Source organism: Podarcis muralis, chromosome 13 (genome assembly GCF_964188315.1).
Source record: "Podarcis muralis chromosome 13, rPodMur119.hap1.1, whole genome shotgun sequence".
NCBI lineage: Eukaryota > Metazoa > Chordata > Lepidosauria > Squamata > Lacertidae > Podarcis > Podarcis muralis.
The window spans coordinates 46,023,233-46,049,473 of NC_135667.1; the positions used below are offsets into that span (position 1 = coordinate 46,023,233).

Sequence of the window (26,241 nt, forward strand, 5' to 3'; positions counted from 1 at the left end):
CACTCGTGGCCGACTCTGGGGTTGCGGCGCTCATCTCGCTTTATTGGCCGAGGGAGCCGGCGTACAGCTTCTGGGTCGTGTGGCCAGCATGACTAAGCCGCTTCTGGCAAACCAGGGCAGCGCACGGAAACACTGTTTACCTTCCCACTGGAGTGGTACCTATTTATCTACTTGCACTTTGATGTGCTTTTGAACCGCGAGCTTGGCAGGAGCAGGGACCGAGCAACAGGAGCTCACCCCGTCGCGGGGATTCGAACCGCCGACCTTCTGATCGGCAAGTCCTAGGCTCTGTGGTTTAACCCACAATGCCACCCACGTCCCATAGGAGAAGGAATACTCTGATCCAAAACCTCTGCTGCCTTGAGGGATATCTCCAGAAGAAGAGAAGGCTCAGGAGTAAAGGTACCCCTGCCCGTACAGGCCAGTCTTGACAGACTCTAGGGTTGTGCGCCCATCTCACTCAAGAGGCCGGGGGCCAGCGCTGTCCAGAGACACTTCCGGGTCACGTGGCCAGCATGACATCGCTGCTCTGGCAGCCAGAGCCGCACACGGAAATGCTGTTTACCTTCCCGCCAGTAAGCGGTCCCTATTTATCTACTTGCACCCGGGGGTGCTTTTGAACTGCTAGGTTGGCAGGTGCTGGGACCGAGCAATGGGAGCGCACCCCGCCGCGGGGATTCGAACCGCCGACCTTTCGATCGGCAAGCCCTAGGCGCTGAGGCTTTTACCCACAGCGCCACCCGCGCCTTGAGGGATATCTCCAGAAGAAGAGAAGGCTCAGGAGTAAACCCTACACAAATTTGGAGTGGAGTCCCTAAGATGGTTGGATGGGGCCTTGTACGCTTCATTCCGGCAACTCCTGCAGGCAAACTGGCGCCCAACGTATTACTCTGCTTTCCTTTGGACCACATCAGAGAGGCTGAAAGGGGTGTGTGTGTGTCTTGTTGTCCGGGCAGCCCAGGACCTCCATACACACTGCCTAGGCTTGCACCCCGGGGTGGCCATCGCAGCAGTTTTGACTTCACCCCTGGAGGAGCACTCCATTGTCTCTCAAGACAGGTGGACGCCAACAATGAGAGACTGGAAATGCGAACGTTAAGGAAAAATGCATGATTATGCATCGCGAACAACCATTTCAAAATGTGCAGAGAGGCTGCGGTCTGGCTCCAAGGTCAAAGCAGCATTCCCCAAGTTGGTATCATGCGCAACTTCTACCAGCCCAAGCCCAACGGCCCAACGGCCAGGAATGATGGGATCTGGAGAGCGCCAGAATGGAGAAGGCAAAAAGAGCTGGCCAGCTCATCCAGTATCTTGCACAACTGCTTTGTAAGGTAAAGGGACCCCTGACCATTAGGTCTAGTCGTGACCGACTCTAGGGTTGCGGCACTCATCTGGCTTTACTGGCCGAGGGAGCCAGTGTACAGCTTCCGGGTCATGTGGCCAGCATGACTAAGCCGCTTCTGGCAAACCAGAGCAGCGCACGGAAACGCCGTTTACCTTCCCGCCGGAGCGGTACCTATTTATCTACTTGCACTCTGACGTGCTTTCAAACTGCTAGGTTGGCAGGAGAAGGCTGAGCAATGGGAGCTCACCCCGTCGCGGGGATTTGAACCGCCGACCTTCTGATCGGCAAGTCCTAGGCTCTGTGGTTTAACCCACAGCGCCACCCGCGTCCCCTAAACACTTTGTGGCTGCTCTTTAATTGAGCGCAACTTGCAATGAAAGTACCACGCTTTTCATCCCTTCAACACGCACCTTGTCGCTCCTCCAAATGACTGGGACCCAACCTGCTGAAAAAGGCTAGGCAGTGTCGGGTGACAGGAATAATGAAAACCCAAACGAAACCAAGGAGCCCCGATTCTGCTCAGGGAGTCGCGCTGCATTAAGACCCCACCTTTCACGATAGCATCGGGTTCTCCTTGCAGTCTCCCGCTCTTCTTCTCCGTGATAAGACTGTGCGTTTCTTCGGACACTGGCAGAGACCTGCGGGACGACAGAGAGGGTCAAGCAGGGCCTCGCTGAGCTCGGGGGCCGCATTCCCCTCTCAGCAAGCTTCTGAGGGCCACAGGCAAAAGTGGGTGGAGCAACAAATGCAAATGCTCCAACCTTTCCATGTAGGCTAGTTTCTATGCCCCTCTGAGTCCAAGGAAATATTCCAGTCAGGCAATATTCTGGGGCTGGTGAGGACTGCGGTCTGGAGAGACAGGGTGTGGCTGCAAGGGGGAGGTGCTGAGGGCCAAACAGAGAGCCTTGAAGGGCCACATTTGCTTTACCTCAGGGCTTTATGTGCCTCTGAGGTAAAGAGATGGAAGCATCAACCTGAGGCCCTAGTGTGACCAGGGTGAATAAAAATCAACTTTTAAAACAATAAATCAAATTTTTAAATTGGAAATTTTTTTTATTTCAATTGGATTTTTTAAATAAAATGCTTTTGGAGAAAAAAAATCTTTCTAGTTTTCTATTTAAGCTACATTATAGTCCAAAGGCTATTCATCAGGAAATAAGGATTTGTTTTTAAGTTTTTCATGTGTGCTAAAACTCAGTCTGTTTTTGTTGTTCAACCACATCGGTTAACAAACATGGATACATACGCTGTAATGTTATTGTTTTAGTTAAATAAATTGTTTAAATTGTTGTTAGGGAAACGATTGTTTCCTCCTTCCAATAAAGTATAGCAGAAAAGTTGTCCAAACAGTTAACTTATTAAATCTCACAATAATTTCATAATCATCTCTCTACGTATTTCTAATAGCATAACCACATCAGTAATTTTTGATGCAACTGCAGAAACTACTCTGAAAATTTATTCTTCCAAAAAAGAAACCTCCATCTGGCTGTCAATATTAAGATTATACCAGCAAGAATGAGTCTTTCTATAAAAAATTATATAATTTAAATCAAGTCTTACTGACTAGTGATTAAAATTGTGATTTAAATCAATTTGATTTAAATCAAATCCACCCTGAGTGTGACCCATACCCAGAGGCCTGGTCTCCAACTGGTGGGTCGGGAGTCAAAAAAGCTGCATTTCAGCTGGAACTAAAGCGGGTTCACAACCTATATGGTCAAAAATTAAAACACAGCCCCAAATTTGCTAATGTTCAGCTAAAGGTGGGGCTCAGGGTTTGAAAACTGCCTGCTCCCATGTTTCCTCGCCTCCCTCCCCACAGAACCCCAAACTGCGGCCTACGCTCATTCCAGCACCCGTCCCCACGGCTTTTTCTCCCCTTCCTCGGACGCGGCCCCACACCCACTTCCCTCCACGGCTGTGGGAAAGTGGGCCGCCAGCTCTTGCACTGTTAACCTCCGGCTAAAAATAAGCTGTTTATATAGAAAGGCTGCCAAGAATTTGGGAAACGAAGGAGCTCAGGAGAGGAGAGGATGTCGGCTGGATTGTCCGAGGGAACAGTGTGTGCATTTGGGGAAGGGGGGGCAACGACGAAAGAGGAAGGGAAGGGCTTGCCCCCACCCTACCCCTAAATTCTGCAACCCTCTCTATGAAGGGAGTCCAGCCCCACATTTATTTTATTTATTTATTTTTGCATCTGACTTGCATATTTGCATTGCCCCCACCCCCAGTGTCGTTAGGAGTGCTCCAAAATGTGCAAAATAGTTAAGCGATTTCCAGCCTTATCCGCCCACCGCCATCTCTGAATTTTGACTCCATCCCATGGCATAGGGTCCACTTGCAAGTGCTATTTCCCATTTGTACACTTCCATGGGTCTGGGATATACAATATTCTCCTTCTTGGGGGGTGACTCTAAACTACATTTCAGGTGCTCAGGGGTACTATCATTAGTTAATACGGAACAAGCACTTATGATTCCATTTGGGGCTTAGGGGGAGGGCCTTCCCTATGACCAGAGAGGGAGGTAGATTGGGGATCCCCACACACCCCACAAGGGAGATGGAATTAAGATAATTATAGGATAGAAAACAGAGGAAGATGGAGAGGAATTGCTGAAATAATAATAATAATAATAATAAATTTTATTTATATCCCGCCCTCCCCAGCCGAAGCTGGGCTCAGGGCGGCTAACAACAATCAAATAACCAAATAGTTGAATAATCACACATTCTAAAATATATCATTATAAAAATTAATTAAAATCAAATTGATGGCAACCAAAATACTGTGCAGGTTGCCAGAGGAGGGGGTCAGGCTGCGCCCCAACCAAAGGCCTGGTGGAACAACTCTGTCTTGCAGGCCCTGCGGAAAGATGTCAGGTCCCGCAGGGCCCTAGTCTCTTGTGACAGAGCATTCCACCAGATTGGAGCCACAGCCGAGAAGGCCCTGGCTCTAGTTGAGGCCAGCCTAACCTCTCTGAGGCCTGGGACCTTAAGGATGTTTTTATTTACCGACCGTAGGTTTCTCTGTGGGGCATACCAGGAGAGGCGGTCCCGTAGGTACGAGGGTCCCAGGCCGTATAGGGCTTTAAAGGTTAAAACCAGCACCTTAAACCTGATCCTATACTCCACCGGGAGCCAGTGCAGGTGGTATAGCACCGGGTGAATGTGATCTCGCAGCGAGGACCCCGTAAGGAGTCTCGCTGCGGCATTCTGTACCCGCTGGAGTTTCTGGGTCAGTCTCAAGGGCAGCCCCACGTAGAGCGAGTTACAATAATCCAGTCTGGAGGTGACCGTCGCATGGATCACAGTGGCTAGGTCAGGGCGAGAGAGATAAGGGGCCAACTGCTTAGCTTGGCGGAGATGAAAAAATGCCGCCTTTGTTGTAGCTGTAATCTGCGCCTCCATAGAGAGGGAGGTATCGAAGATTACACCCAGACTCTTAACGGACGGTGCTGGCACCAATTGCACCCCCGCAAGAGATGGGAGTTGCCCCCCCGATCCCATATCGTCCCGCCCCAGCCAAAGGACCTCTGTCTTCGCAGGATTTAACTTCAACCGGCTCCCACGTAACCATCCAGCCACAGCCTCCAGACATCTGGTCAGTGTGTCTGGGGCCGAGTCAGGATGGCCATCCATCAACAGATAGAGTTGGGTGTCATCAGCATACTGATGGCAACCCAGCCCGAAGCTCCGGACAAGCTGGGCGAGGGGGCGCATAAAGATGTTAAAAAGCATCGGGGAGAGAATCACACCCTGAGGCACTCCACACACCAAGGAGTGGCGCGATGACAATTCCCCCCCAAGCGCCACCCTCTGTCCCCGACCAGAGAGAAACGAGCGCAGCCATTGAAGGACTGTGCCCTGGATCCCCACGTCGGCAAGGCGGTGGTCCAGGAGTTCGTGATCGACCATGTCAAAGGCTGCTGACAGATCTAGAAGAATCAGCAGCCCCGACCCACCTCGATCCAGCTGCCTGCGGAGATCATCTGTTAGGGCGACCAGAGCCGTCTCGGTCCCATGACCAGCGCGGAAGCCGGACTGGAATGGATCCAGAGCAGATGTTTCATCCAGAAACCTACCAAGCTGTTCAGCAACCGCTCTCTCAATCACCTTACCCAGGAATGGAAGATTCGAGACCGGGCGGTAATTGGATAGATCCGAAACAATTAATAGAAGTGGAAGACAAAAAGGGAGGTGTGAGGAGGTCGTGGAAACAAGTGAACGAAAGATAAGATATTGAAATTGGATTGTGTTTTGAATGGTTTTTGTTTTGTTTTGTTAATTGTTTGTGTTAGTGTTGTGTAGTCTTTTTTGTACGGTATTGTATTGTTGTATTGTTTTTCTTTGGTTTTTTGTAGTGTTGTGTTTAAATTGTTGAAAATTAATAAATATTATTTTTTTAAAAACACACACAAGGGAGATGGAAAACAGGAAAACCAAGACTCCCAGTTACTCCAAGACAAGGGCAGGCAAACAGCAGAAGTCCGACTAACTTTGAAGGCCAGTTTAAGGCTTCTGGCAAGAGTGACCCTCCCCTCCCATAGCAGATTGCAAAGTGGAGAATAAGAGGGAAAGAGAAAGGCCCCATCTACGTTTTGGTCCTGGCCACATCCACCGCTGGCTTCGGCCCCACCCAAGATAATAATAATTTATTATTTATACCCCACCCATCTGGTTGGGTTTCCTCAGCCACTCTGGGCGGCTTCCAACCGAATATTAAAGACAATACAGAGTCAGACATTAAAAACTTCCCTAAAGAGGGCCGCCTTCAGTTGTCTTTTAAAAGTAAAATAGTTGTTTATTGCCTTGACATCTGGTGGGAGGGCGTTCCACAGGGCGGGTGCCACCACCGAGAAGGCCCTCTGCCTGGTTCCCTGTAACCTTACTTCTCACAATGAGGGAACCGCCAGAAGGCCCTCGGAGCTGGACCTCAGTGTCCGGGCTGAACAATGGAGGTGGAGATGATCCTTTAGATATACCGGGCTGAGGCAGCTTAGGGCTTTAAAGGTCAGCACCAACACTTTGAATTGTGCTCGGAAACGTACTGGCACCCTGATAGCCTGCCAGGTGAGCTCAGGTAGAAAGAAAAGCTCTCCAACCAAGACAAGAGGTGCTGCCAGCCAATCCCACAGCCTTTGACCCGGAAGCACGTGATACCATGATGAGAAAAATCAATGCCTGCACTTGCTCACTCTCCTTCACTGACCACTTTGCTCGCCCTGGTAATGAGAATAGGTCCTGGGGCTCGAGTGCAGATTGAGAGGCACCCATCTCAGGCACCTCCTGTTGTCCTTCGTCCAAACGCCTAGCTCGAGACTCGGAATTTGAGGGTCGTGGGTTTGAGCCCCACGTTGGGCAAAAAGATTCCTGCAATGCAGGGGGGTGGATTAATGACCAGTGTGGTCCCAACTCTACAATTAATAATAATAATAATAATAATAATAATAATTTATTATTTATACCCCGGCCATCTGGCTGGGCTTCCCCAGCCACTCTGGGCGGGCTTCCAAAAAAAAAAATTAAAATACCTAAACAGGGCTGCTTTCATATGTCTTCTAAAAGTCTGGTAGTTGTTGTTCTCCTTGTCATCTGGTGGGAGGGCGTTCCACAGGGCGGGTGCCACTACCGAGAAGGCCCTCTGCCTGGTTCCCTGAAACTTGACTTCTTGCAGTGATGGAACCACCAGAAGGCCCTCGGTGCTGGACCTCAGCGTCCGGGCAGAATGATGGGGGTGGAGACGCTCCTTCAGATATACTGGACCGAGGCCATTTAGGGCTTTAAAGGTCAGCACCAACACTCTGAATTGTGCTCAGAAAGGTACTGGGAGCCAATGTAGGTCTTTCAAGACTGGTGTTATGTGGTCTTGGCAGCCACGCCCAGTCACCAGTCTAGCTGCGCATGTGTGTGTGTGTGTGTGTGTGTGTGTGTACACACACACACACACACACACACACGAGTCCACTGCCACCTAGATGTTTTTAACGCCCCTTCCAAAAGGCATCACTCGCCCCTTTCCCTTTCCCCAGGCGCTCAGCCACAGCTATGTTCAGACGCTCGCTCTGCGGAGGACGAAGCCCAGAGCTCTCAGCTTCGCACATGGGCCTCAGTTCCCCTCGGCCTTTTCCCAGGCCCTGTCTTGCAACAGAGGAAGATGCTAGAGTCCCTTTCCTCCAGGCGCCCTCGCTAGGCCTGACCCCAGCTGGGAACCATTAGCTTGCAAGTGGGGCGGGAGGAGTGTGGGTCACCAGACAGAATTCTTCCCACAATCGCTTCTCCTCTCTCTCTCTCTCCCAGTTGCTCTCTAGTTGAGAAAGAAGGGAGAAACCTTCCAAAAAGGAACAAAACAAGGCGCTCTTGGGACGCATTAGTCTGAGGCCCATGAGAAATGCCCCCCAAATTAGGGCTGAACTCTTAGGTTTTCAGTGTCAGGAAACTGGTCTGTGTAGCTCAGCATCATCTATGGTGATGCCTGACAACAAATTCTAATTATTAGGTCCTTTTGCCCCATCTTTTTGTGCCTGCCCAGCAGCCGTGTCACGCTTATGATAATATTTTATTCCCTTGTTAATTATGCTGTTTTAAATGTGCGTTTTATATTTGACTTTACTCAGAAATGTTTTCTTTTGAAATGTTTTAAGATTTTTGTTTTGTTTTCGTTAACTTTGTGTTAAATATGTATTCTGTAGTTGACCTCCTTTGTAATGTTTTATTTTGAAATCTTTGAGATGGTATTTTGGTTTCCTGTTAATTGTGTTGCTTTGACTGTGTACTTTCTTCAGAAATGTTTGATTCTGGATTGTTCTGTTGATGTTTAATATGAAGTAAACCGCTTTGAGATTTTTCTTAAAAATATAAAGCGGTATAAAAATGAAATAAATGAATAATAATAGTAATCTACAATGACTTGCAGCGGTTCTCCAGAGTTTCAGATGGGGTTTCTCTCCCTAGTCCTAATCGAAGATATCAGCAACTGAACCTGGGATCAGAGTGCATCTGAACATGTACAAAGTGTTCTCCCCACACAGCCGCCCCCAGATATCTGAAATCAGAGGAAATACTTTCAGGGGAGAGGGCTGGTTTTCTAGGCAAGCTTAGGCCCTGCCACTTATTCTTTTTTAAAAATTAAAGACATATTTGGGCAGCTAGAATGATCTTTCGCCCACTCCTATGCCTGCAATCTAAGTCAGTAGGAACCCCCAGTCATATGCTAACTTGAGAGAGGACCGAGTCCCAGGAGCGGTTTTTTTTAAACATGCAACAAGAAAATCACATGCAGTGTGTGATCCTCCCTTAGCACGTAGCTACTGCTGCCAACCACTGCACATCCCAAATGAGAAGGTAGGACTTTGAAGCAAGGTGGCTTGTCACGGAGGCAGGATTCAGCCGTAGGGATTTTAAAAAAAACTCTGTTCACTAATGCCTTTCCAGTATTTTGCTTTTGGCCAAAGGTGGAGCCTGATGACAGCTTCGAAGAAGAAGGGAATAAGTTGGCAACAAACAGAAAGGGCAGGCAGTCACTGGCCTTTGATGGGAAGGGGTTCTGACTTAGATTGCAGGCATGGGAGTGAGGGAAAGATCTAGTTGACCAAATAGATCTTTATTATTATTATTATTATTATTTTAAAAAAGATTAAGTGTCAGGGCCTAAGCCAATCACATTAGTTGCAGGATCCTACAGGTTTCTGCTGACAGGAGCCAGAATTCTGACATGAACAGCTACCCCACCCCCAATAACACATTTGCTTATTTGAGTGCCACGCCCCAAACTGAATCAGAATTGAAGAGTTGTTAGGGACCGCAAGGGTCATAAAAATCTGTCCTTATTCCCTTATGGGAATTTTTGTTTATTACAGGCCCAACCACATGCAACACAGTAATCTTTTGACCAACGTGGAGATCCAACCCGCAACCCTGAGATTCAGAGCCTTGTGCTTCTACCGACCAAGCTGCCCCGCGACCCTTCGCTGCTCACCTTTCGGAACCGCTGCTGGTCCGACTGGGTTGAGTGACGTTCACCTGCAAGGGAGCTCCCTGAAAAGCAAGGGGAGGGGGGAGACACTGATCAGGACACAAGAAAACAAAGCTACGCTTTGCAGGTGATTTGGATAAGGAGACATGTTAAAGGTAAAGGGACCCCTGACCATTAGGTCCAGTCGTGGCCAACTCTGGGGTTGCGGCGCTCATCTCGCTTTATTGGCTGAGGGAGCCGGCGTACAGCTTCCGGGTCATGTGGCCAGCATGACTAAGCAGCTTCTGGCGAACCAGAGCAGCGGACAGAAACACTGTTTACCTTCCTGCTGGAGCTGTACCTATTTATCTACTTGCACTTTGACGTGCTTTTGAACAGGGCAGAGAGAGACTTTGGATTCGTAAGATTTTAGGCCCTTCTAGCCTTAACAATTTAAGCATTATTAGGATACATGGTTGTACAGAAAATGTAAAGGTAAAACTCTTCCAGGTGGCCTTGCCACACTAAGTTGGCAGGAGCAGGGACCGAGCAACGGGAGCTCACCCCGTCGCGGGGATTCGAACCGCCGACCTTCTGATGGGCAAGTCCTAGGCTCTGTGGTTTAACCCACAATGCCACCCGTGTTAGAAGACGTATTAGAAGGCTTTTAAGACTGGGGTGGTTTCAAGAGCCGGAACAACACCCTCTGCCGCACATTATTATAGTGTGTGTGTGTGTGTGTGTGTGTGTGTGTGTGTGTGTGTGTTCTCACACAAAAGCAAGAGGCCGATCCGAAGAGAGACTGGGAGAAAATGCACAGTAACGTTGCCCTTCCCATTTCCCCAACCACACATGGGAGCGAATTATTAATCTGCAATTTTCCCAGGCTGCCTCGTCTGGGCTGCTGCCCCTCCCAGGCCACAGTCTGTCTGGCTAGCCACCCCCCACCCCCACCCCACTGCACACACCGCAAGCTGCAGCAGCTGAACGGGTTTCTGTATCCTCAGCCGACCTTGGCACTGGGCTCCAGGGCTGTGCAGAATTGCACAAGCACATTGCTGAGTAAGATACAGGCAAACAAAGTCCTATTGTGGCCAAGGCTTCCTTCCTCTGCAAAGGGGGATGGGCGGGCCGGGAGAGCAGAAAAGTCCCCAGCAGTGGGCAAGAGGGAAACCTGGCCTCGTGCACCTTATTCAAAGGGGCTCAGTGGTATTGGCAGGCGCCAAAATCTGCAAGGAGATTTTTGGCACAGTTCAAGGGGACCGGGGACGGGGGCAGTGCCGGACACACAGCCAGGTCCGGTTTCGACACAGGCCAATGCGCTCCTCCTGGCCCCTTCTCCCTGCCAGAGCAAAGGCCAGGTGGAAAAAAACGGGAGAGGCGAAATATAAAGCCAGGGAGCTGCTGCGACAGGTAGCCTGTTATAGACAGGGCACCAACTGCCCTCTGGCATTAGAACACCTGTTATAAATCAGATCAAGTTTGCAAGGGCTGCCACAATCCTTGCAGGGGCAGGCAGGCTGGCAGCAGGCGCCAAGAGAGCGTGGAAGGATTATTCTGCAGAAGAAGCAGAGCTGGAACTGGCGGGGAGACCCTCGTACACCTTCAAATGCTTACCAAAAATGAAAAAGTAGAACCCTCTTTCTCCTAGCTCAGTTAATTATCACCACCCGTATCATAAATGCTGCCGGATTTTAGGATCAAAACCACTGATTGAAAGTGGCAAGTTGAGGAATGTACAAATTTAGGTATGCGCCAAAAGCCTAAAAAAGGTAAAAGTAAAGGTAAAGGGACCCGTGACCATTAGGTCCAATCATGACCAACTCTGGGGTTGCGACGCTCATCTCGTTTTATTGGCCGAGGGAGCCGGCGTACAGCTTCCGGGTCATGTGGCCAGCATGACAAAGCCACTTCTGGCTAACCAGAGCAGCGCACGGAAATGCCGTTAACCTTCCCGCCGGAGCGGTACCTATTTATCTACTTGCACTTTGATGTGCTTTCGAACTGCTAGGTTGGCAGGAGCAGGGACCGAGCAACTGTAGCTCACCCCGTTGTGGGGATTTGAACCTCCGACCTTCTGATCGGCAAGTCCTAGGCTCTGTGAATGTACAAATTCAGGTATGCGCCAAAAGCCTAGGGTTTGCCATATTTCAGAAAGTAAAAACCAGGACACCGGAAAGTTGTGGAGCCCAAATAATGCCTACAAAAGGCTGTTACAGTGGTACCTCAGGTTAAGTACCTAATTCATTCCAGAGGTCCGTACTTAACCTGAATTGTTCTTAACCTGAAGCACCACTTTAGCTAATGGGGCCTCCTCCTGCCGCCGCGCCGTCGGAGTCTGATTTCTGTTCTCATCCTGAAGCAAAGTTCTTAACCTGAAGCACTATTTCTGGGTTAGTGGAGTCTGCAACCTGAAACGAACGTAACCTGAAGCGTATGTAACCTGAGGTACCACTGTATTGGTGCTAGATGTGCCTTGCTTTACATCCATGCTATGCAATGACTACAAGCATCATGCGCTGCCATTGCTGGTGATTTCATCTGAATTAGAGGAAGTGGCAAAAGCTAATAATGGTGGGTCATTATAGGAGAACTGGGAGATCAAAATGTTGACCAAGGCTATGGAGAAGGATACAAGACAAAGGCCTTTATCATCACAAGGTGGAACAAGCAATGGAAAAGAAGAAGCGAATCCTGATTTATGACTCATGCAGCATGCATAAAATCAGCCTTTCCAACACGTAGGCTGTGTTTAAAAATGAATTCATGGTTCAGAAAATTAGCAGCAAAGCAGAAGAAGTGGGATGTTCTGATGATGCTCAAAAATGCAAAACTTTGCTGGGTTTCCTTTTGGTTCGGCAACATGCACCATCTTGCTCTCTTCGGCTTAAAATCAGCAAGAAGGCGGCTGTCATAATTCAGATTTTAGCATTTACAAGCATATTAAAATTCATGCACCAAGCTAGCCCAGCTTCAACGTTGTCCCAACCTGCAGAGGAGCATGGCTGAAAAGACGGTAAGGAAACAGCGAGTATGTAGAGGCCAAAACATAAGCAAAAGCTGTCTTGATTTCGTGAGTGCCATTGTAATAGGTCAGGCTGCATTGTATCTTTAAAAAATCACAGTATGCCTGCACTCTGGCACTGTTGCTCAGCACATATTTAACAGCACTATATTTAACTGCCCAGAGGGCGAGCACTGGGCACACAGAGAGAGGAAGAAGGGGGCTTGCAACAGAGGACCAGTAGAAGCAAGCGCTGCCTGGCACCCATCCCATTACATCCCCCAAGACTATAAGACCGCTGTGATTCCCTTAGCTCTCAACTATCCTCATGTTAAAGGGACGCGGGTGGTGCTGTGGGTTAAACCACAGAGCCTAGGACTTGCTGATCAGAAGGTTGGAGGTTTGAATCCCCATGACGGGGCGAGCTCCCGTTGCTCGGTCCCAGCTCCTGCCAACCTAGCAGTTCGAAAGCACGCCAGTGCAAGTAGATAAATAGGTACTGCTCTGGCGGGAAGGTAAACGGCATTTCCGTGCGCTGCTCTGGTTCGCCAGAAGCGGCTTAGTCATGCTGGCCACATGACCCGGAAGCTGTACGCCAGCTGCCTCGGCCAATAATAATAATAATAATAATAATAATAATAATAATAATAATAATATCTTTATTGTCATTGCCCCCTCTCGGGGACAACGAGATAAAGTGAGATGAGCGCCGCAACCCCAGAGTCGGCCACGACTGGACCTAATGGTCAGGGGTCCCTTTACCTTTACCTATCCTCATGTTACGGGGGGTGGGGGTGGGGAATGCCAGTTTCTGGAAGCCACGATTTCCCCAAAGTACCAAACGGCAAGGTTTGCAGCACCGATGGGGCCATCTTCGTCCCATGCGAGGTTGTCATGCAAGTGACAACTCTTGAAATGCCTCCTTCTTCACAATTATTCAAAGTGCAAGAGGCCCTGCCCTTGTTTTTGCATCTTTCCAGTGGGTGCCCATGCAAAGGCTGGTAAATAAATGCCGCAGTCTTGTTCCAGAGACTGAGCTCCTTTGCGGAGTTGAGGGCAACCCAGAGCCTACAGTTTCATCATGGCTGATCACCAGTAACAGCACACACACAGGGTGCTTCCAGAACAATGCTTATTGTTGTTATGTTATGTTATGTTATGTTATGTTATGTTATGTTATGTTATGTTATGTTATGTTATGTTATGTTATGTTATGTTATGTTGTTATGTGTTGTGATGTTACGTTACGTTACGTTACGTTATGATGTTATGTTATGTTATGTGTTGTTATGTTATAATAATAGTGGTACCTCGGGTTACATACGCTTCAGGTTACAGACACTACAGATTACAGACTCCACTAACCCAGAAATAGTACCTCGGGTTAAGAACTTTACTTCAGGATGAGAACAGAAATCACATGCCGGTGGCACAGCAGCAGCAGGAAGCCCCATTAGCTAAAGTGGTACCTCAGGTTAAGAACAGTTTCAGGTTAAGAACGGACCTCCAGAACGAATTAAGTTCTTAACCCGATGCACCACTGTATATTAATTAGCTTTCTTGTCCCAGCTTTCCTCCAAAGCGCTCAAACCAGCGTTAAAAACTCAGATATATAAGCTAGGGGCCAAATGGTTCCTTAAACCAAGCTTACAGTCGCCAAAACGGAATGTCTGGTTGCCATTTTGGGGCAAGAAGGCTCTAAAGTCTTATTTTCCATGCTCCAATTTTAGTATATGTGCTGCCGAAGCAAGAACTAACATCTTATTTTCCAAATGATGGACTGACTGTGATTCTGTTAAACATCTGGCTAGTTCAGATGGCAACCGTGAGCTTGCTTAAGAACTTTGAGAACTTATCCAGGGACAATCCACACATATAATGACCTATTTGCACCTCTTTTTCTCAATGGTGACTGCTCCTACTCATAGCTGCACAGAGAACAACAATAATTTGGTTCCAAAAATGCATTCTGATTATGCAGATAAAATATAACGGAGAAAATTCTACAGGACGTGGTACTAGTGTGTGAAAACAGTCCAGATCCAATGATCCCCAGATGATGGACATGTCAGGCACCATCCTGGAGCCCAGGCATCTTGACTTGGCCCCAAGTGGTCGATAAGGTAAAGGTAAAGGTACCCCTGCCCGTACGGGCCAGTCTTGACAGACTCTAGGATTGTGCGCCCATCTCACTCAAGAGGCCGGGGGCCAGCGCTGTCCGCAGACACTTCCGGGTCACGTGGCCAGCGTGACAAAGCTGCATCTGGCGAGCCAGCGCAGCACACGGAAACGGCGTTTACCTTCCCGCTAGTAAGCGGTCCCTATTTATCTACTTGCACCCGGGGGTGCTTTCGAACTGCTAGGTTGGCAGGCGCTGGGACCGAGCAACGGGAGCGCACCCCGCCGCAGGGATTCGAACCGCCGACCATTCGATCGGCAAGCCCTAGGCACTGAGGCTTTTACCCACAGCGCCACCCGCGTCCCAAGTGGTCGATAGCCAGGTACAAAATGTGCCCGGCTAATTTCGAACTTCCATACACTTCCATACATCATGTATGGAAGTATGGAAGTGAAAGCCAGACCAGAAAGAAGGCTGATCGCCGAAGAATTGATGCTTTTTAATTATGGTGCTGGAGGAGACTCTTGAGAGTCCCATGGACTGCAAGAAGATCCAACCTCTCCATTCTGAAGGAAATCAGCCCTGAGTGCTCACGGGAAGGACAGATCCTGAAGCTGAGGCTCCAATACTTTGGCCACCTCATGAGAAGAGAAGACTCCCTGGAAAAGACCCTGATGTTGGGAAAGATGGAGGGCACAAGGAGAAGGGGACGACAGAGGACGAGATGGTGGGACAGTGTTCTCGAAGCTACCAGCATGAGTTTGACCAAACTGCGGCAGGCAGTGGAAGACAGGAGTGCCTGGCGTGCTCTGGTCCAGGGGGTCACAAAGAGTTGGAGATGACTAAACAACAACAATTTCGAACATTGAAGATGATGTCCGTGGCTCTTCCCCTTTCCGTATTATCCTCACAACAAGCCTGTGAGGTAGGTTGGGGTAAGTGGTGGTGAGCTTCATGGCTGAGTGGAAACATGGACCCTGGTCTCCCAGGTCTTAGTCCAACACTCACCCGTTGCATGATGACCCCACCCCACCAGGAGTTGAGACTGCTCTCCTGGAATCCTTGTCAGGTGACTTCCTAGCAGGATTAAACTACCAGAGCTGGAAACTGCAGGTTCAGAGTCTTTGTGGGAGAAGGCCCTAATTTGCTTCCAGCAAGGAGAACCCTAGGCAGGATTCCTCAAGGTCTCCTCAAGGGGAGATACTTCCAGCCGCCCATCAGGCAAGACCTTTCCGCCTGTCTTGCCCCACCCTCCAATCTCTGCTTCTCAATTTGTTTTGTATTATTTTATGCACTGTGATGCCAACAAAGGTCTGTATAGTAAAAGCTATGGTTTTCCCAGTAGTGATGTATGGAAGTGAAAGCTGGACCATAAAGAAGGCTGATCGCTGAAGAATTGATGCTTTTGAATTATGGTGCTGGAGGAGACTCTTGAGAGTCCCATGGACTGCAAGAAGATCAAACCTATCCATTCTGAAGGAAATCAGCCCTGAGTGCTCACTGGAAGGACGGATCCTGAAGCTGAGGCTCCAATACTTTGGCCACCTCATGAGAAGAGAAGACTCCCTGGAAAAGACCCTGATGTTGGGAAAGATGGAGGGCACAAGGAGAAGGGGATGACAGAGGACGAGATGGTTGGACAGTGTTCACGAAGCTACCAGCATGAGTTTGACAAAACTGCGGGAGGCAGTGGAAGACAGGAGTGTCTGGCGTGCTCTGGTGCATGGGGTCATGAAGAGTCGGACACGACTAAACGATTAAACCACAACAAAATGCACTGTGACTTGCCGTTGTTTTTACTGATTTTAGTTTAGAAATTATTTATTGTAATTGTTAAGAGTTGATTTCTGTTTCATTTTTATACGCTGATATTTAATATTCTATACTATTCTAGTGTATTGTTGAATCTGACTTTATTTGATATAAGCTGCTTATTTTAAAGTTATGTTTTATTATCACATTTTTGGATTGGATTGTTATATGGTGTACATTCTTTGCTTCTTCAGCTTCTAAACCGCCTTGGGTATAGTGAAATAGAAAGGTGGTATACAAATTAAATGTGAAATGAAAAATGGAAATTAAACATCCCTCCCCTGTTCTGACAGGTGTCCCTTCCTCCTTCTCCAGGAGAAATGAATGACGCCATACTATAATGACTAGGCTCAGGAAGGCTTTTAAAAGTTTAATGGTTGTTTGTAGCAATTATCTCAAATTTGCATGGTAAGGAAGGGCCCTCTTTGAGTCTGCAAGCCCTTGTAAAGGTAAAAGGTACCCCTGCCCGTACGGGCCAGTCGTGTCCGACTCTAGGGTTGCGCGCCCATCTCGCTTAAGAGGCTGGGGGCCAGCGCTGTCCGGAGACACTTCCGGGTCACGTGGCCAGCGTGACATCGCTGCTCTGGCGAGCCAGAGCCGCAGACGGAAACGCCGTTTACCTTCCCACTATAAAGCGGTACCTATTTATCTACTTGCACTCTGACGTGCTTTCGAACTGCTAGGTTGGCAGGCGCTGGGACCGAGCAATGGGAGCTCACCCCGCCGCGGGGATTCGAACCGCCGACCATACGATCGGCAAGTCCTTGTACTCACTGAAAAAGCACCTTTACTTGAAATATTTCAGATCAGAAGTCTGAACTGTGAGGGACTGGTGGGGGGGAGGGAGCAAAAAGAAGCTAGGTACTTCTCTTTGCTTTCTTTGGTAGGGTTTTAGTTCAGGTGAACACTGTACAGTGGGACCTCGGGTTAAGAACTTAAAATTCATTCTGGAGGTCCGTTCTTAACCTGAGGTACCACTTTAACTAATGGGGCCTCCCGCTGCTGCCGTGCGATTTCTGTTCTCATCCTGAAGCAAAGTTCTTAACCCGAGGTACTATTTCTGGGTTAGCAGAGTCTGTAACCTGAAGCGTTTGTAACCCGAGGTACCACTGTAATACTTTAGAAATACAGTCATACCTCGGGTTGAAGTTGCTTCAGGTTGAGCGCTTTCGGGTTGCACTCCGTGGTGACCCGGAAATAACAGAATGCGTTATCTCCGTGTTTTGCTGCTCGCGCATGCACAGTCAAAATGAAGACATGCGCATGCGCAGAAGTGGCGAATTGTGACCCGTGCAGACACGGGTTGCGTTCGCTTCTGGATGTGAACGGGGCTCCGGAACGGATCCCGGTCACATCCAGAGGTACCACTGTAAAGTGTTCTGAAATAGTAAACTCTTTGTAAGAGTTTGCCCATTGACTACAGCAGATTTCCCACCTCCTTCGAAAGAGAGAACTCTACTCCCTGAAAAATAAAACTGTTTCAGCTTATGGAACTCTTGGGACGACAATCCACATAAATGAGCAAGTTGACAAATCATGGATTTTCTCACTTGGGCAAAGTGGCGTCTGCGGGTGAAAACACGGTTGTGTCTGATCACTTCTCACCACAACCTGACGGAGAAGAGAAGGGAACACTTTTCCTTACCGTTCTGAGGGCCCGAAATGAAGGAACTTGCATGACTGAAAAATAAATTCTTTCAGAAAGCCTTGGCAGGGCAAAGGCACTGGACTTGGAGAAAAGCCACTAAAAGGGGGAATGTGGGGCTAGAAGTTCTTCAATTGCTGTTCCATAAACCAGGGGTGAGCCGTGTTAGGAAACTCAAGACATATAAGGTCATTGCCAAATGGCACCATAAAACCTAGGTTACGGTCGCCACAACAGAATGTCTAGGCGCCATTCCACCCCCCTAATGAGATTTCTTTTTCCTTTTCTTCAGTTCCTTTCTAGACTGCTTTATATCTCGAAGAAGAAGAAGTCTCAAAGCGCTTTACAACACATTAAAACATCAAATGATGAAATCCAGAATAAAACAAATTCACCCTGCAGGGAAAATATTTCAGATCCTTCTCCAAGAGACATTTTGCTTTCCCCCATATTTATTTGCCTACTTAATTTAGCTCATAGCACAGCAGAAGTACTCTAGGAAGCCAGGGTGATGTAGTGGTTAGAGCAGGGGTCAGCAAACGTTTTCAGCAGGGTCCACTGTCCCTCAGACCTTGTGGGGGGCCGGACTATATTTTGAAGGAAAAATAACGAACGAATTCCTATGCCCCACAAATAACCCAGAGATGCATTTTAAATAAAAGGACACATTCTACTCGTGTAAAAACATGCTGATTCCTGGACCGTCCGTGGGCCGGATTTAGAAGGCTCCTGGGCTGGATGCGGCCCCCGGGCCTTAGTTTGCCTACCCATGGGTGAGAGTGTCGGACTAGGACCTGGGAGATCACGGTTCAAATATGTACTCGGTCATGAAGCTTAGGTCCAGTCGTGGCCGACTCAGGGGTTGCGGCGCTCATCTCGCTTTATTGGCCAAAGGAGCTGGCGTACAGCTTCTGAGTCATGTGGCCAGCAAGACTAAGCCGCTTCTGGCAAACCAGAGCAGCGCACGGAAACGCTGTTTACCTAAACACCAGAGTGGTACCTATTTATCTACTTGCACTTTGACGTACTTTCGAACTGCCAGGTGGGCAGGAGCAAGGACCGAGCAACGGGGAGCTCACCCCATCGCGGGGATTCGAACCGCTGACCTTCTGATCGGCAAGTCCTAGGCTCTGTGGTTTAACCCACAGCGCCACCCGCGTCCCAAGCTGGATAGCATCCTCCAAATCAGGCGCCCCCAAACCCGGCCCTCCAGATGTTTTGGGACTACAACTCCCATCATCCCTAGCTAACAGGACCGGTGGTCAGGGATGATGGGAGCTGTAGTCCCAAAACATCTGGAAGGCCGAGTTTGGGGATGCCTGCTCCAAATCCTTAAATTTCCTGAGGGGTCAAGGTAAGGAGTGTAAGGTGACACTACGGCACACCCAGTTAACACCTATCAGATGACCAGGTTCAGGATCTGGTCTCTCCGGCTAGGCAAGCTGCTTTTGTAGTGGTAAGTGAGGCTCACGCCCACCCCAGCTCTGCTTTGGCGTAGCACCCCACTGGGGAGAACAGGTTCTGGCAGCATCGCACAAAGGCTATAGTTAAAAGACATGATGGAGTAGCTGGAGCATTTCCGCTGTCCAAAAGAAGAAGAAGAAGAAGAAGAAAAAAGCTAGAGCACTTGGAAATTACTTTTTTGGGGATCAGATAATCATAGAATTTTAGAGTTGGAAGGGACTCTGAAGATAAACAAATGGAACCAGGTTAGCTTTGCCATGGTTTAATGTATTTTTAATCTCTGTATTAAATATTTTAATGTATTTTTAATCTCTGTTGGAAGCCGCCCAGAGTGGGTGGGGTACAAATAATAAATTATTATCATCATCTTCATCTTCATCATCATATAGTTCAAGTCCGTGCAATGCAAGAATATGCAGCTAACCTATACGAGGATCAAACCTGCAACCTTGCCGTTATCAGCACCACGCTCTAACCAATTGAGCTATACAAACAAGGATGGTTAAGACAGAGGTGCGCAAAATCAGCATGGTATTGGGGAGGGGGAATGTCCCCACCCCTTTCAATGCTGAAACTGAGGGTCACCCTGTTAAATTGGTTGGCCAGCAGACTGGGGACAGACAAAAGAAAGTCACACAATGGCCACAATTCCCATCATCCCTAAAGATTGGCCACATTGGCTAGGGCTGATGGGAGCTGGAGTCCAGGAACAGCTGAAAGACCACAGGTTCCCCAGCCCTGATGCAATGTATTGAACTTACGGCCACAAGAGGCAATGGCCATGGGTTTACATGGCTCTAAAATGGGATTGGACCTATCCTCTATAAACGGGCCTATTGATAGGCATTAGCCATGGTAATTAATCCAACAGCCATGGAGAGGGCTGTTGGATTCAAGCCCTGCTGTGGGCTTCCCAGAACCATCTAATTCAGCCGGGAGGCGGGGGGGGGGGGGGGGCCGAGCTGTTGATGGACTCAATCTCCCATCAGCTCCAGGCAACATGGCCACTGGTGATGGAAGATGGGAACTGTAGTCCAACAGCATACAGAGGGCCACAGTTTCTCCATTCCTGCTTTAGCTGGATATTAAGGTAAAGGGACCCCTGACCGTTAGGTCCAGTCGTGACCGACTCTGGGGTTGCGGCGCTCATCTCGCTTTATTGGCCGAGGGAGCTGGCGTACAGCTTCCGGGTCATGTGGCCAGCATGACTAAGCCGCTTCTGGCGAACCAGAGCAGCGCACGGAAACGGCGTTTACCTTCCCGCCAGAGCAGTACCTATTTATCTACTTGCACTTTGACATGCTTTCGAACTGCTAGGTGGGCAGGAGCAGGGACTGAGCAACGGGAGCTCACCCCGTCACGGGGATTTGAACCACCAACCTTCTGATCGGCAAGCCCTAGGCTCAGTGGTTTAACCCACAGCACCACCCGCTTCCAATTTACTACTAATCAGGATTAAATAGGAGGTGCTCAAAGTACATTACAAAGAGAGACTCTGTCTGTGTGGACAACCCTGCGTCGAGGACCTGTGCCATTACAGTGGTACCTCAGGTTACATACACTTCAGGTTACAGACTCCGCTAACCCAGAAATATTACCTCAGGTTAAGAACTTTGCTTCAGGATGAGAACAGAAATTGTGCTCTGGCAGCACGGCAGCACAGCAGCAGCAGGAGGCCCCATTAGTCTTGCCAGACTCTGGGGTTGTGCACCCATCTCACTCAAGAGGCCGGGGGCCAGCGCTGTCCGGAGACACTTCCGGGTCACGTGGCCAGTGTGACATCGCTGCTCTGGCGAGCCAGAGCCGCACACGGAAACGCCGTTTACCTTCCCGCTAGAAAGCGGTCCCTATTTATCTACTTGCACCCAGGGGTGCTTTCGAACTGCTAGGTTGGCAGGCGCTGGGACCGAGCAACGGGTGCGCACCCCGCCGCAGGGATTCGAACCGCCGACCTTTCGATCGGCAAGCCCTAGGCGCTGAGGCTTTTACCCACAGCGCCACCCACGTCCCCAATAATAATAATAATAACTACTTATTATTTATACCCCGCCCATCTGGCTGAGTTTCCCCAGCCACTCTGGGCGGCTCAAAGCAGCATGCGTATATTTAGCCCCCAGTAACTTGTCTCCAGGATTTGTGTTGCAGCCTTTTTATGTCTTCAGCCAAATCACCTACCGCCCCAAATTTTGTTTCCTCTTGGGAGGGCAAGCCAGAGGCAGCAATGTGTTGGCAAACCAAGGCTACAACTCGTTGGGCAGTCCAGCTTGGAGATCCCTTCCCCCTCCTCCCATCCCAGGGCTAGCGCTTCCTCTTCCTTGGACGTCTAATAACACCTCTGCGGAGATCTGGAGAACCCCAAACCTGTTCCTTCCAGGCTGCAGTGATGCATCGCCTCCGACATGTCACATCCCGTTCCTCTTGACAGGACCTGCCTTTCTGACTGGAGACGTTTCAGAGCAGGAAGGTGTGCGTGTGTGTGAGAGAGAAAGAGACTCCCAATTTTCCCAGCAGATCCAACTTCGGGTTAAGCTAAACCTTTTCAAGTCCCTTGGCCAGCCAGACCGCAAACTGCTTCTCTACAACGTTTTGCCTGTACAGTGGTACCTCGGGTTCAGAACTTAATTTGTTCTGGAGGTCCGTTCTTAACCTGAAACTGTTCTTAACCTGAAGCACCACTTTAGCTAATGGGGCCTCCTGCTGCCGTCAGCGCGTGATTTCTGTTCTCATCCTGAAGCAAAGTTCTTAACCTGAGGTACTAATTCTGGGTTAGCGGCATCTGTAACCTGAGATACCACTGTACCACACTTCGTCCAAGGATCACAGGGCGGTTTACAATGTAAAAATATACAACTACATACCATCATAACAAACAATAACCCCCACACACTGTTTAAAAGGCCATAGATTGCTTAATTAGCCAAAGGCCTGGGAGAAGACGAATGTTTTTGCCCGGTGCCTAATGATAGGTAACGAAGGTGCCAGGCGAGCCTCCCTGGGGAGAGCATTCCGCAAGTGGGAAGCCACCACAGAAAAGGCCCTGCTCTGGTGTTGCTGCTCTCCAGATCTCTTGCAGAGGAAGCCCACAAGTGCAAAGGTATGCCTAGCATCCAAAGTACTAGGTCAGAGAAAGGAAGTATTTTATTAGAGGGAACAGGCTCGTTGCACCCCAGAGCAAGCATCATTATTCCTGTAAAAAAAATCAACTGGCACAAATCTACGGCTTCAGCTGATGTCAAGAAATTCATCCTTTGGAGCTGGTCTGGGTCCTAGGCAGTTGGGTGGGCAATAGAGGGAGGAATTGGTGGTGCCCCTTTTGCTTCCCAGGGAGAAAGCAGAGCGAAATGGAGGGTGGGAAAGATGAATGGCTCCTTTCTGAACTCCGGTCGAGCTGTAAAGGGCCCTGTGTCCCAGCCAGCCCTGCTCTCTGTCACTCTTGAAGCTGGCCAGGCTTCAGCTCTCCGTGACTTCCTTTTGCCCACGGTGAAAAGGAAATGGGTTGGGAACAAGAGGTGGCCAAGCAGCCAAGACAACAGCTCATTCTGCATAATTCATGGCCGTAGAATTACATAAGGATTATGAATATGAGGAGACACCCGCTCCCCAACTCACGTTGCCAGCAAATCATTCCTGCCGCTTAGTTGATGCTACCTATCCTGAGACAGCTCACCCTCCCCCGAAATTGGGAGGATGAGGAGACGGGCAGTGCTGCCCTGGGGATGGCTCCCAAACTGCTTACAGGATGGAGACAATCGCGCCGATGCGGCCGGGGGTGCTATCCTGCAGGTTAGATCGGCCCCAAAGAGCATATATCCTAGATGCAAAAGCGCCTGAAGAAGTTTACGCACCGATTTCTACGGCGCCAGCCCTCCTTCGATCCACCTTCATTTGTTCCTTTGCAAATCAAGAACGCAGGTCCAGGGCTGCGTGAGTCAAGGCTCTGCAAAGCCTCCGAACACGTTTCAAGCGAATTCCTTTACACTGAGTAAAGCGAGCAATTCTCTCCCCCCGCCCCCGACGCACAGGACAGAGCTTCCAAAGGCGAAGCCGCAGTTAACCTGCGCGAATTTACGTCCCAGGCGCGTTCAGAACACTTTGTCCTCCCGGGTATCGGGGGCTCGGGGACGAGTTAAGGCACGCGGGCTCCTCTAGGGTCGCAAAAGCGCAAGGTATTAAAAAAATAAAAGTGAGATCTACCGGCAAGCTCTGCAGAAGCTGCAGCCCCCCCGGCGGGAACAGGGCGCAGCAAGTAACTCCGGGAGCTGCCCAACTCACCTCGTCGCCTTTGCTGCGCAATTCGAAGGACTCCTCGGCTTCGTCGTCGTCCGCCCCCCCTTTGCCTGCCTCGCCATAGTCGCGTCGGAGCAAGGTGAAGCCTTGCCTGCAGCACAGCAACCACCACAAGCCGCCGGGGAACGGCATCCGGCGCCTGAGCTCGCCGATCCGCGCGCGCAAGGCGAGCCAAGGAAAGGACGGTGCGCCCAGGGCGCGTTTGGAGACGCCAGAGAGGGACCCTCCCGGCGCGAAGCTCCCCGGCCGTCTGGCGCGCTCGCTCAGTCCGCGCTCGCCCCGCCCCGGCTCTCCCCGCCCCCGCGCCCGAGCTGGGGAGGAGGAGGAGCGCGTCCCGGCCCAGCCCCGCCGGTTGCCCCGGGAGGAGCCGCCCTTTCCGGGGGGCCGGCAGCCGGATGCGTCACGCGAGCCGGCTGGGAGAGGGAGACAGGCCCGGGGCGCGCTCGGCTTCCCGCTGCCCCGGAGCCGGAGGCAAAGCAGGCGGGCGGGCTCCGGTCCAGTGCCAAAACTCAAGGATCGGGGCCGGGTGGAGCGATCGGGGCGGCTCAGAAACCGCCGCCGGGACGGGGCTGCGCCTTTTCCTGACTTCGGCCGGAGAAGGAAAAGCGCAGGGGCGAGTTGGGGGGAGCCGGAGCCTCTGGTATGGCAGCAGGGAGGCTTCTGCGCTAGAAGCAAGCGGCGCAGTTCTCCTGAGCATATGCAGAGGTTTTCGTTCCTCGGCTGCAGTGGCGTTAACCGGCTCCCCGTCCGCCCTCTTAAGTACACACCTGGAGTTGTAATGGAGGGAAATGTGTGATTTCCTGGCGAACTCGGAAGGCAGGCTTCGCACGCCGAATAGCCTCCAACATTCCCCGATGGAGAGAGGGACGTCAACTGGGCAGCTTCCAACATATATAGAAACATAATGAAACGTTAAACAGAAAAACTTCCTTATGTAGGGCTGCCATGAGATATCACCTAAAAGTTGTATTGTTACTTATCTCCTTGGCTCGGGGGTCGCCTAACGCCATACCCTCCTACATTTCTCAGATGAAAATAGGGTCATTCTAAGGAAAAGCGGGACATTCCAGGATCAAATCAGAAACCGGGACGGCATCTATGAATCTGGAACTGTCCCTGGAAAATAGGGACACTTGGAGGGTCTGGACCAGCCCTGGAACATAATAAAAAAGGAGAGTTGTTCTGAGAATGGGCAGACTCGCTTTTTCTCTATTCCCAGGGAAGGGAATGTGTTATATGTAGGCCAGCCAAAGGCCTGGCAATTTTCATTTTTTAAAATCCTTCTGCATTGCAGAAATTAAGAACTCTTAGGCACGTCAGGTTCTTCGCGGTAGCTCCAGAGAAGCTGCGAAACATTCGACTGGGGAAGACAAGTCTATCAACAGCTATCAATCACCCAACTATTAATTAGCCTCCGTGTTGGGAGGTGCTATGTGATTAAATACTAGGCTAGCCAGCAGTAGGGAAGGGTGGCTGTTGACTTCACGTCCTGCTCTTGAGTTTTCCCCGGAGGCGTTCAGTTAGCCACTGTGGGAAACAGGATGTGGATTAGATGGTTTCCTTGGCCTGATCCCACAGGGCTCTTATTAGGCTTTGCATTTCAAAGGCGGTGGCAGCAGGTCTGCAACTGCCTCTTCCTTCACCCATCAGCTTTTCCCACCAACTAACGAGAAAACAAGTGGCATCTGAGCTTGTTTTTTTAGTGAATTTCGTGGTTTTTGTTGCACTTACCTTACCTCTGAGGAGGCCAAGGATATTCGTGTATGATAGTTCCTTCAGTCGACAAATCATCTCACCAGCAGTCTTCACTCTGCAGCCTCCCCGGGTGCCCAAGTTTCAGCTAGAGCTCAGGGGAAACCTTTATGAGGCAATCTTTCTTGTGAGAGGGGTAAGGAAGTGTGGGGAACCAAGGTGGCTGTACATGCGCTTGAGAAATGTTTACCAGAAAGAAAAACATGCACCACCCTTCTCCACCTCTCAACAGCAAGGAAAGCTCAAAACCTCGCAGCCGCTGAATTTCTAAAGAACCCTGAGAATGATGCAAAAAAGAAAGTAGCAATTTTTAGTTTTTTTGTAGAGGATGAAAACTCAAGTAACTGGAGGACAAACTTCAACACAGCTCTGTGCAAAGTCTTTGTTATTCTGCCATATTCAAAACAACCATTTTCACATTTGATGTTAAAAATGTGTTTCTGAGGGTACCTCTTGCTCTGTTTATACTACATGTTACTCATGTGGAAAAGAAAGCAGAACAGCATGGAATTTTGACACTGGTTGTACATTTTTCTAGCAGCTTGTTTGCAGACTGATCTAAAACATCTAGGAAAATTTCAAATTGCGGTTTGTGGTTTTGCTTTCAAACAGCTGCAGGGACCCTCGTTTTTATATCTCCCCCCGTGCCATTTTTCAGATAAAAGACTGGCATGAGACGGGCATCTGGCGCCCCTTCCATGCCCCTACCCAATTTAGGGGGCCCAGGTGGGCTTTTATTTTTAAGGGGGGGGGGAGTGAAACCTATCGTACCCCAGTGCCACTGCTGCAGTCAAAATCTGAAGCCTCCATAGCTGCTTTTAATTGGGAAACGTTAAAAGAAATATATAAAGAAACCCTG

General features: G+C 49.7%; 1 protein-coding gene across 3 annotated transcripts in view; it reads right to left on the bottom strand.

Moving 5' to 3' along the window:
* PLEKHH3 (pleckstrin homology, MyTH4 and FERM domain containing H3) overlaps window positions 1-24,493 on the bottom strand; it is a 41,433-nt gene extending 16,940 nt beyond the window's left edge. The window contains exons 1-3 of one of the 3 annotated variants that reach the window (XM_077917527.1): window positions 24,398-24,493; window positions 9,324-9,382; window positions 1,895-1,983 (exon numbers count right to left, since the gene is read on the bottom strand). In XM_077917527.1, coding sequence (XP_077773653.1) covers window positions 1,895-1,983; window positions 9,324-9,382; window positions 24,398-24,478 — 229 coding nt within the window. In that variant the 5' untranslated portion in view covers window positions 24,479-24,493. Of the gene's footprint in view, window positions 1-1,894; window positions 1,984-5,844; window positions 5,955-9,323; window positions 9,383-23,615; window positions 23,912-24,397 lie in introns of those variants that run through there. The other 2 variants (XM_028702931.2, XM_028702932.2) reach the window with 2 other exon arrangements.
* Window positions 24,494-26,241: the final 1,748 nt, after the last annotated feature.